The sequence below is a fragment of the Onychostoma macrolepis genome, chromosome 24, assembly GCF_012432095.1.
Source record: "Onychostoma macrolepis isolate SWU-2019 chromosome 24, ASM1243209v1, whole genome shotgun sequence".
Lineage (NCBI taxonomy): Eukaryota > Metazoa > Chordata > Actinopteri > Cypriniformes > Cyprinidae > Onychostoma > Onychostoma macrolepis.
In genome coordinates this window covers 24,153,075-24,165,571 of record NC_081178.1, presented here as the reverse complement: position 1 = coordinate 24,165,571, position 12,497 = coordinate 24,153,075, and the positions used below count along the sequence as shown (strand labels likewise).

Here is a 12,497-nt window from a genome sequence, read left to right as displayed (position 1 = left end):
ATATATATATATATATATATATATATATATATATATATATATATATATAGGGTCCTATAAATCCAGTTCTGAAACTACAGCCTCCGGTATTGCAGGAGTACCCTACTCACAACAGCCTTATTGAACATGCACATTCATTCTCTGCCAGCAGGAGGCGCTTTCGAACTTGCAGCACTGGACTTTGAAATGTGCAGCGCTCATATTTATTTATAGCCTTTTGAAGTTTAATGGTCACATTAAGCTGTATTGCGATTCTGGTCTGTACCCAAATTTAAGACCTCTTGAAATCATAATTAAGACTTTCTTATACAATTTAAGACTTTGTATGACCTTAAATTTGATAAAGTACATTTAAGACTTTAAGGACCCGCAGGAACCCTGGCTTACAGACAAAATATACTCAACTGATTTCAGGTGTCAGACAGGACTTGCTCTAAAAAGGGGTGGTTGATTGCGATTTCACTTTTTCTAATGTTAGTTAGTGTGTAATGTTGCTGTTTGAGCATAAACAAGATCTGCAAAGTTACGACGCTGAAAGTTCAGTGCAAACGGACACATTGGACCAGCTAACCAATCTGAGCCCACTGCATATTTCTGAGGGAGGGGCTTCATAAAAGCAGGAAATGATCAGCGCATTTAGAGGAGAAGAGACAAAGCGGTGTGGAATAAAGGTAAATTATGTGAAAAATAATGAATTCGTTTAAAAACGAAGCATTAACACATGTTAGACTGCACCCCATAAACCCAATCAAGCCTAGAAAAAAAAAAAAAAAGTCAACCACCCCTTTAACTGGTTTTGTGTATTAGACAAAACTCAGCAGACAGTTTTGGGATATCAGACAAAACAGATGTCTAATGACGGGATCTGGTAAAGAAACTGGATCCAATATTCCTTGTGTGGAGATTTGATCTAACATTTTTGGTCAGATGGATATTGGCATGGTCTAACATTTTTGGCTTTGTAAAGAAATTTATAAAACAGAGAATTTTTTGAATGTATGCAACCAAACATTGTATTACTTTACACATGTCAAGTAACTACTAGATAAATTAACGCTACAAGTATTTGTTTAGCATTTTTAGAAACGTCTGTTTTCAAATAACATGAAATTTTAGTATATACATTATAATATGTATTAATTTATTAATATTAGGGGTGTCAACGTTAACGCATGCGATTAATCAAAGAAATTTAACGCGTTAATATTTTTTTTAACGCAGATGAATCGTTAGATAAGGTTTGACCCCAACTTCTTCCCGTCATCGCAGCGCGATGTGTATCATTGTGTGATGAGGGTACAGCGCCAGTGTTGCCAGGGTAACGGCACAAGTGGGCTATTTTTAAAATACAGACACGGGAAAAATTACAGAGCCGTGGGCTGCGGTTTTTTGGGCTCCTTTTATAATGTACCAAAGTGTATATAGACAAATAAAAATTAAAATAGATCCTTTTACTAATGTGTATTATACTTGGAATGTATCCCTGGCAACTTAAGAACGGAGAGGCGGTTGTAACATCAAACAACGTGAGTTTCAGCAGAGCATACATGTTAAGGCTTTTACACAGCAGAAATAAACATGACAACAGCCACTATAGATTATATAAGATAATAAACACACGATTACGATAGGATATTTGTATGTGATTTTCTTGAATTGAATGTGTACATCTGAAATGCTAATTTGTGCAGCGATATAAAAGGCAATAAATAGCATATTTTAACAACAGTAAACGACCAAATTCCATGACTGTCCATGACTGTGATTAACGCAAATACATTTTTTAATCGATTGACAGCACTAATTAATATATTCATATTTTTATAATATTTATGTTTATTAATTAGCTTATATTTTCAGTTTACATTTTAACATAAGTTTACATTTTAGTAATTTTGCTATGTGCTTTTCTCATTTTTATTAGGTGTTTTTTTATTTCTATTTACCCTTTTTATTTTAGTTTTAAGTTCTCTAATTTAACTTAAATGTATTATATTTCATTTAAACCAGAAATGCTTTTTAAGTCTAATTTGAGTCGAAGAAGCTACAATTTATGATTCCAGTTGTTGTCAAAATTGATTGATGTTATTATTTATTATTATTATTATTATTATTATTTATACATAATTTTAACCAGTATGATTTGGAAATTTTAGGGGGGGTTAATATTAAAAGTAAAAGGGAGCTAAACATGTATGCCTCGGAAATAGCTGAATTGGAAATAATACCTTCAAGTGAATTAACTTGATCTGACTGAACTCAAGTTTCAAGTTTAACTTAAATGTATTATATTTCATTTAAACCAGAAGTTTAGTCTAATTTCAGCACACTCCAACACTCCATCCAACACTTCCATTCAACAGAAACCTAGAGAAAAGAATGAAGTTGCTATAATATCAAAGACAGAAAAGCCAAGTAGCATCTTGTTACACTCACAGCACCTCATGTGTTTTTCTCACCACAGATCTTTAATTTAACACGCGATAAACGTTTACAGGGTAGCAAGAGGTCACTGGATATCACCGTTCTCCAAATCTGCTACGCATATGTTCCTCTAGCCAGATATTTTTCAATTAAAACACAATAGCATGAACTAAAGCGCATCCCAGCCTTCTCTCCTGAGCTCGGAACTTGTTCTTGGCCTGACATCTGAGAAAAACCTAAAAACTTTTCAAGCGCGGTTTCACTCAAAACAAAAATCAAAGACATACCCTGCATAATTGTGCATACTTCTGTTATCTTACTCTACCCAGGCACTGCTTCATAAGATGAAAAGATTTGTAGTATTTCATGGTATAAACAGTATAAAAAAACTTGTAATACGTAATCTATTGTTAATAAAAATATTTTTATGAGTTTCTGTTTCTCGTAAATGTCTTTAGGATGTCAATTTGATTTTTCTACAAACAGCTGTTCAATTTCCGATTGACAGTTCTAGAATTAACTTACTTAGGGTGGCAAAAACAAAAAGTGTTGCAACTGCAAATTACAAAACAGCAGAAGGCAAAATCTGAACATGCTCACTTCCCTGCTACAGATTCTGCGAGAACAACGACACACTGCATCTGTTGAGATTCTGAAGTGTGCAATCAGTGAAAGCTTTGTTATCCCATAAAACCACTGGAGACGATGAGCGAAGATATTCAAAAAGCTGAAAAATAAACGAAGAACCAGGCAGCTTATTCAAAGTATAAGAGCTACAAGAAAATGCGTCGTTGTGGTTATTTATGGAACATATGAGGTCAAAGGTCAATGTTAACATGGCAGATATACTGTTTTATAGGGATGGGTACTAACACGTTCAATTCACAATGTAATTTCGATTTTCCACAGTTGTCTGAGCGATTACATGAGAAATTATTAATTTCAGTAAGTTTCTTTCAAGACCTTGTGATGTTAATTCATGTTTATTTCATGCTATAACTAGTAGTAAAGAGAAAAAGATGATCGGTTCACATGCCGCTTGAACTTACAAGGCTGTCACAACACATTAAAGAGTGAAAAAATTATATTTATTGTCTATATCTTGTGATGAAACTGACACAATTTGAAAGCTGAGACCATTTCATTTCCAAAGGATAGTTTTTGTATTTTTCCCCACCTTGTCATACTTGCGTTCCTGGTCAAAAATGACCAGCCTGCAAAAAACAATGACTTGTAAATCTCTCATTATGTTATATTATAACTAGGGATGCATGATATTATCTGAACAATATCGGAATCGGCCGATTATGGCTTAAAATGTAGACATTGGCATTGGCCAGATATGAAAAATTATAGCGATATGCCTTGCCGATAAGATGAATACCTCACATGTGTTCAGGGTGTGGTAGCGATAAGATCACGTCAGCAGTGTGGTCATTCTTGAAACTTTTCGGCAAAATGAGTTGAAAAATATCAGTATATATTGTTAAGCAACTAGTTAATGGTGAGAACTGGTCCCTAAACTAAAGTTTTACCAATCATTACTCAACCAGCCCTACTCTAGTATGTCCAGGAATATCAACAGCCAAAAAGCATACATAAATTTGGGCACAAACGTAATGACATTAGACTATATAATTGAATTGAAGAATAATGATTTCCAAACAACCTAAGGGTTTCCCAGGACACAACATGCTGCCCATAAATACCCATGTTTGCATCTGGATTAAGGGAAACTGTGTGGTGTGGTTATCTAATGCCCTCGGTGCTTTTGCTGTTGCAGAGAACCTATAAATTTGTTGAAGGGTTAGATTACTATGACCACATGATGATCGGTGGGGAATGTTCGGAAAGAGGCGGAACTCACTTATCTCTGCCAGCTTAGGGTCTACCGCAGAAACCGTGACCCATCATCCCTTCAGCCCACAGATAAGACACATGCATCCGATATATTCCTACCAACCATATATGAGAAAATCCATGCACAAAATCCAGCACAATCATCAAGAAGAGCCCAGATGACTTCTTCTGCAATGGGAAGCAATTAAAAACGTATGAGGGGTACAAGAAAAAAAGTTCCAAGAGAGAATGTACTCAAACCACAACAGACGATCACAAACAATTGCATTATTGGAACCATTTCTGGAAACCACATCCTTCTTTCAAAGCGGTATCATTCAGAGGACGAGCGCTCTGACTCGTTAGCTCTGCACAAAGGTTTTGCGGTATCATGTCAGAAACTAGAGTCGGACATGTTGTGGATCTTTTGAATTATCTTTTCAGAAATCTAAAGGGATGACTTAAAATACAGCTCTTTGCAAGGCCGGCACAGGACAAGAGATTTAACTCAGATGCCTGATTCTGAACCCCTTTATTCATTTGCTAGGTTTACACAGAGTCCAAGGCTCTGTTGCAAAACACAGCTGCCTATGTAGGCAGCACTTTAAGGCAGCATGATTACAAGGCCTTCTAAAATTCCTTCTTTTGGTCAGAATCTAACGTTGCATTGCAAGTATACTTGATGGGAAAAAAAAAAAAAAATTACTACTGATGCAATAACAATATGTATAGATAAAAAAAAAAGTTCAAACTAATTAAAATTTATAATTATACCCAATATTACTGTGTTATGTACTGTTTTTTTTTGTTTTTTGTTTTTTATACAATTCCATGCAATGCAATTCGGAGAATTTATTTTGTGTTTATTTATTTATTTATGTTTTTCAAACAACACTGCCAAAAAAAGTTGCGAGTAAGTGTTTTTTTTGTTTTGTTTTGGGTTTTTGATACTTTTTTTAGGAAAGATGCATAAAATTGATGAAGTGACAGTAAAGGCATTTATAATGTTACAAAATATTTATATTTCACATAAACTATTTCTTATCAAAGAATATTGGAGGGAGTGCCACAGTTTCCACAAAAATATTGTTTTCAACACTAATCAGAAATGTTTCTTGAGCAGCAAATCAGCATATTAAAATTATTTCTGAAGGAACATGTGACACTGAAAACTCGAGTAATGATGCTGAAAATACAGCTTTTATCACAGAAATAAATTACATTTTACAATATATTCACACAGAAAATAGTTGTTTATCATTATAATATTATTTCATAACACTATTGTTTTTACTCTATTTTTGATTACATGAATGATGCCTTGGTAAGTAGAAGAGACTTTTTTCAAAAAAGACAGAAATCTTACTGACACCAAACTTTTAAATATTATTGTAAATTGCAAACATTATATACACTCTTAAAAATAAATGTTCTTTATTGGCACTGATGATTCCATGAAAAAGCTTTAACATCCATAGCGGTGCAACGTTCCATTCCACAAAAGGTTATTTATACAAAAAAAAACGGTTCTTCAGATTTTTTAAATATTCATCACACAAAGAAATAAAAATGGTTCTTTTAAGAACTGTTCACTGAAAGCTTCTTTTTTGAACCAAAATTTTTTCTATGGTACCCCATTTTGTTCCAAACCTCAGTTTCTTTCTTCTGTTGAGCACAAAAGAAGATATTTTAAAGAATGTTGGTAACCAAAAAGTTGATGGTAGCCACTGACATCCATAGTACGGCAAAAAAAAAAAAGAAATTTAATTTAATTTGTGGGTGAACTATGCATTTTAATATTATTATATTATTCCCTGTCAGCTGCCTTTGACATCATGGCTGAGGATAGTTGACAGTCAAGCACTTGGTATTTTCCTGCATTTTGAGAGTGATTAGTCACATAGCAATTAAAGCTCAGCATGAGCAAAGACAGCTCATTTCCGGCATACTTCCGGCAGGTCCTTCATCACCCGAGCAAGAACATTTACGAAGAATGCAACCGGATAGACCTTCCTGCAACAAATGAAGCATGACGCATTTTGTTTCATTACAATCATATTTGAGGATATTAAAAGATTAGGTCTAAAATTTGTGAATGTTGACTCATTCGCCTTAAAAATGTTAATTGCAACTCAAATTTTGCAATAACGTGTTCCCCAACCCCTCCACATTCACAGTGATTTAGCACAGTTTGAAATGTCCCATTTATACAGAGCTCAAAGTGGTTCTCTTCAAATAAACAGTAGAAGATTCAGACCAAATCTACCTTGTGAGTTTTGGACTCTTCTAATGCATTTCTGATTGAGTAATCTTCAACAGTCATGAGTTTTCCTCCGTTATTCGGTGTCAAAACACAATGAGAAGCTGTGTGGAGGAAACACTTTTGTCATTCAGCATAAAATGGATAACATGTTTGCTGCATGCAAATATTTATCTATCAAGACTTTAGTCGATCTAGAATTTCAGCTCAGAAAGCAGCCGCAGCTGAAGAGGTTATTTGAGGTTTCAGGTAGTTACTATGGTGAAAAACTCAACAAAAAAATCCTGTTAAGTGATACTGCAGATGCAAAAGACATTTGAAAGAAAATTGCTATACTGTATGTCTCCGTCCCAGTCTTTACGTTTTCAGTAAACACATGTAATTAAAAAAAAAAAGAAGGGAATATAAAACATTCACCAAGTGAACCAAATGTCATGCATCAGATTTCTCCTGGCACACAGTGAAGTCTGTTGAATATCAACGTCAACACATGCTCATGAACAAGTAAACTTAGCATCTCACACTCCATCGACTCCCATGATGCTACACTTTTGGCTTCTCAATCGGCTTCTTACAGCATTGACATCTTCTGAGCGAGCGCTGCTATTTAAATCCTTTGTAATCTTGCATTTCCGGGCAGAATTGGCGGTCGGCAGGCCAGAAGCGCTACGAGCGGCATGATATTTTTTGAAGTCACTCATTCAAAAAACAAGAGAAAATGGCAGGTGCAAATTATTCAAAATCACATTTGTAAATGGTGTGCTATTTTCTCCACAAGGACAGATATTCAACTGCCTCAAAACCTGTTTTGTTCAGGAAATGCGCAGTGGCATGGCAGGAAAGCCTACTGTTACTTACAATACATAATACTTACGAATCAGCATTTACCCCTTAGCATGCCTACTACACCATTATTTAAGACAGGAACAAATTGAGCTGAGTCACCACTTATATAACGAAGAAAAGTCAATCCAAAAAGTACATGTGCCTAATCTTAAAGTTCAAGCTTAAGGTGACCACATGAATTAGAAACTTCACTTGAACTTTCTATAAAAGCCATAAAAAGGTACAATTTACACTAAAACAATATTCAGGGTGAAAAATTTAGAAAAGGCATACACTGTGAACATTAAGAAATATATAGGCCTATTCTTTTCACTCAAAAACCACACAAAGTCAAAACTATCAAGCCATCACGCTAAATTAAATAGCACATGCTGAAGTCTAGTAGCTAGGGACAACGATTGGTTTATACGCTTATAAAGTTATAGAGAGCTGATTTATTTATACTGTAAAGTAAAACGCTCATGTTTTCTCTTGAGTCGGGAATGGGTCAGATTAAACTCACTTCCAGGGAACTGCATTCTTTCAAGCCAAAGGAACAAAACAGAGTGGTCTGCTTCAATTTAAAAAGTTCATTTCATGTTTTGGGCAAGAGACAATAACTGCAGCCCTGAAATCTGAATAAGGGATCCTTCTAAGAGCTGAATATTTCATCATGCAGATAATCTAAGAAAGTACTGAATGCATCAAATGCAGTCAGTGTTACTGAGCTGTCAGTTTAAGAGCATGAAAGGGAAATGACGTCCTGTATGGAAAGGACTGAATCACATTAAAGAGGCTTTCAATCGGTTCTGCCTCTCTAAATGTTTTCTGAATGAGAAATTATATAGTTTACTGAATTTATAGAAACCTTATGGTTTTGAATCAATGCTGCTAAATTAATAATGGAAGTGAAATCTTGATTTGAATGTCAATTATTCTATAATACAGAGACTGAGAGAATAAAGAGACTTCACTGTTTAGTGTCATTATTATACAAAAATATTGGACTGAAATTAGAATCAAATATTTTCGAGACCTATGTAATAGCCATATCTTATGAAAATAAGCTAAAATATTTAAAAGTCTATTCTTAGCATGTGATTAAAAAGATTAATAGAATCATTTCTCAAAAGAATTTGTTCTTAACCTCATTCTAACGTTAATTAATTTAATTAACATTATCTCAAAACATCTTTATATAAGGGCTCTCCAGGGGCGTCCAATTTGTGTGTATGCACGATTAGTGAATGAGACCCATTGTTCTTGGTATTTTTGTTCCTTGAATTTGTTACTAAATTAAATGAATAGTTAACTCAAAAATGAAAATTTGCTTAAAATGTACTTACCCTCAGGCCATCCAAGATGTAGATGAGTTTATTTCTTCATGGGAAAGGATTTGGACCAATGGATCCTCTGCAAGTGAATGGGTGCCGTCAAAATTAGAGTCCAAACAGCTGATAAAAACATCGCAATAATCCACAAGTAATCCACACCCCTCCAGTCCAATTCATCAATTAACGTCTTGAGAAGTGAAAGCTGTATGCTTGTAAGAAACAAATTCAGCATTAAGATGTTTTTAAATGTCAAACCGTTGCATGCGCTAAAATAAGTCGTCCTCTATCCACAATATTGCTTTCTCCTGTGAAAAAGTCGTCTTGTCTGAATCAGGAGAGAAATATTCACAGATCGATTACAGTTGAAAACAGTCCAAAACAAATATGTTTGTGGATTTTGATGTGTGAGGACAACAGGGGATGAACCTTTTCACTGGAGGAAGCGCTATTGTGAGTTATGGACCGGAATTATGGTTTACAATTAAAACTTTTGAGGATTTGTTTACTACAAACATGCAGCTTTTCACTTCACAAGACATTAACTGATGGATTGGAGTGGTGTGGATTATTGTGATGTTTTTATCAGCTGTTTGGACTCTCATTCTGACGGCACCCATTGAGTACAGAGCAACCACTGGTGATCAAGAGATGGAATGCTACATTTCTCCAAATCTGAAGAAACAAACTCATCTACATCTTGTATGGCCTGAGAGCGAGTACATTTTAATTTCTGGGTGAACTTACCTGCTTTTGTTTGCAGATAAGTAAATGTCATACCTGTGAAGACAGAAGACTGCAGTCTATATGAAGGCCTCGTCCTGTTTTCTGTCGCTGAAGCAAAGCAGCCATGATGGCTCCCTGAGTGTATAAACCAGTGGCCAGATCTGTCATAGCAACACCTGGTCTGACTGGGTCTCCATCCTTAAAACAGAAAAGTTTTTTCAATGTTAGAAACAAATGGTGTGGGTTTGGGAAGGGTATCTGTTTCTTCCACCAATATTTCCCAATTGTGACCCTGGACCACAAAACCAGTCTTAAGTGTAAATTTTTCGAAATTGAGATTTATACATCATCTGAAAGCTGAATAAACAATCTTTCCATTATTGTATGGTTTGTTAGGATCGGACAATATTTGGCCGAGATACAACTATTTGAATATCTGGAATCTGAGCATGCAAAAAAATCAAAATATTGAGAAAATCGCCTTTAAAGTTGTCCAAATAAAGTTCTTAGCAATGCATATTACTATATTTACAATGCATATTTGTATATTTACAGTAGGAAATTTACAAAATATCTTCATGGGACATGATCTTTACTTAATATCCTAAATATGTTTGGCATAAAATAAAAATGTATAATTTTGACCCATACAATGTATTTTTGGCTATTGCTACAAATAAATCCCAGCGACTTAAGACTGGTTTTGTGGTCCAGGGTCACAACTGGTTAATTCTATAAATTACATGCACATCAGATCATTGCCCTCACCTCAGGACCAGTGATGTGCATCATACCAGACACCGCAGACGCAATGGAGTCATAACCAGGCTTGTGTGACTCGGGGCCCGTCTGTCCATATCCTGAACAAATTAACAGACGTTGTTATTGATTATATGTGTGGACGGTTATCAGATGAAAATGTGCTTACAGCTCACAGTTTCGTGTAATATGAGCATGTCAGAGCTACAATCTCCAGCATATTCTGCTTTGCCAGTACGGCTTGATTTGGGCCCATGTGCGGCTCTTAGAAATCCCTACAGCTGAGCACACACGTCCAGAGAGAATGTGGGCAAAGAACTACTTACATTTCTATTATCATCAGAGCAGTCCGATTAATTTAATTCTAGGAACTCCACCATAGTTCTTAGACTTTTGACTCACTGGAGGTAAACATCTATGGATGTGTTTATTTCCTTGGCAGAGGTACGGGCGGCTTAAGAAAAATCTGTCATGCCCTAGTATGAAAACAGCAGTCTACTGGCCAGAGTTTGTGCAAGTATATTTCACAAAGCAGTATCACTTCATAACATTTTTCCCTCTCTTTGCTTTAATTACTTGTGTTTGCTAAGTCAACCATCACTATTATTACTGCTCATAGTCAGATTTAAGTATTTTTCACAAAAAAAAAGTAAATAATTTGTGTTACAGTATAAAAATATCCATTTAAATTTGCCAAAAAAAAAAAAAAAAAACCTACCTGTGCCAAAAATTCACATTATAACACATATTATTTCATTAACACTCTATTGCATCATGCTAACTAATAACAAAAATTAAGAAAAAAGACAATTATTTATACAAAATATAATCTTGTGATGTGTCACACAGTGATTTCTGAGAATGCAGGTAAATACTATAAATTACCATATTAAAAAAGTAAAAGAGCAAAGAAAACATAAATGTGATTTTTTTTTTGTATTATACAGTAAAATTACATATAATGTGATGTTAAACCATTTACAATTTTTCACTGTACATGTTATGATAACTTCCAGTTAACCAGGGTTTATTACAGCATTTTTCGAGATTGTGTGAGCTTTTACTTTTCTAAGTGACTGGACCTGGCAGACAATAAAACAGGACACTTGCATTTCTGGAAACCTTCAGGTTATCACTGTTGAGGCAGATCTTAACTAAAGAAGGTTCTGTAAAGTCCACAGAATATCATAGATTTTGTGGCCCACTAAAGCCCAACATATGCTTCGGTTTTTTCCAGAGTATGCATACAGTGTGTAAAAATCTTGTTATATTAGATGCTTGTCTATAAATTGCATTTCCAAGAGAAATGTAGCCTAGAGAGCACTGACAAAAAACCTGAAAAAAGATTAAGCCATATACAGTGGAGCTGTGTTTTGAATTCACACATACAGTTTGTCACAAAAACAAAAAATGAGATTCATATCATTTATTGCAGCTAAAATTATTCATTTCATGTCTACCGTCACAGTACTTCAGATGTAACTATGTAACAGATGCACTATTCATAGCATCTCTTTTACTACTGTGATGTTACAACCAATAAGAACCACCACAAAAAGGGGTGCAAAGATATCTGGAACTCAAGTAAACAAAGAACAAAGATCCCCTTAATCACTGCTTCTGCCAGACCCCATCACTGCTGTAACCACACCAATATTAACATAAGCTTGAGAACAGGAACAATTAGATTTTTACATTTTCTAAAGAAAATGGGAGTGGTGAAAAGTTGAAGCAATAATTCTAGAGTTCAGTGGGTGTTTTTTAGCACATTGTAAACTGGGTGTCAGAATCCTATAAACAAAATATTGGTCCATCTGATTGAGAATCCTGACCAGTCCTCCACAGCAACAGCTCAACCAATGGCGTGATTTTGGGGTTTAACTACCTTTTTACCCGACCAATGGCAAAGGGAGAGAGTGTTTGTAAAACTCAGTCCTTATTTTGCCGTTCTGTTGGCAGAAATTACATATTTCACCTTTGAAGTAGGTCTGAAATGAAAATTCACCCTATTTATTTTCTTAAAGCATGTTTATTGATCTTATTACGAATAATTCATCCATGCATTTGTTTTGTTTTTAATTGATCGTAATCTTTAAATCATAATATGACTCTGATCTTCCTATGAAATAACAAACTTCTTTCTGGCGATGTATGCAGGACATTTTAGCCTGCAAGCTAGCATTCATCTGCCTCTACCCACATCTCAAAATCCAATCAACAACTGATGAACTATTCCTAACCTACACTTTCCCTTTTGCATTAATGCATTATACTCTGATGTAAATCACAACTAAGACAAAAAATCTGATGCTTCTGAATTTTTTTTTTTTTTT

General features: G+C 34.8%; 1 protein-coding gene and 1 long non-coding RNA gene across 13 annotated transcripts in view; both read right to left on the bottom strand.

The window, feature by feature from the left end:
- Positions 1–12,497, bottom strand: part of sugct (succinyl-CoA:glutarate-CoA transferase) — a 138,083-nt gene that overhangs the window by 117,331 nt on the left and 8,255 nt on the right. For all 12 annotated transcript variants that reach the window (XR_009269044.1, XR_009269043.1, XR_009269046.1 and 9 more), the window contains exons 7-8: positions 10,174–10,265; positions 9,460–9,603 (exon numbers count right to left, since the gene is read on the bottom strand). Coding sequence is in view for 8 of the 12 variants with exons in the window: in XM_058765240.1 (XP_058621223.1) it covers positions 9,460–9,603; positions 10,174–10,265 (236 nt within the window). In the remaining 4 variants the exon portion in view is untranslated. The remainder of the gene's footprint in view (positions 1–9,459; positions 9,604–10,173; positions 10,266–12,497) is intronic.
- LOC131533135 (uncharacterized) lies at positions 5,681–8,741 on the bottom strand. Its single transcript, XR_009269047.1, has 3 exons — positions 7,046–8,741; positions 6,530–6,627; positions 5,681–6,276 (listed from the first exon to the last, which is right to left on the bottom strand). It is a non-coding gene; the product is annotated as an uncharacterized LOC131533135 (long non-coding RNA).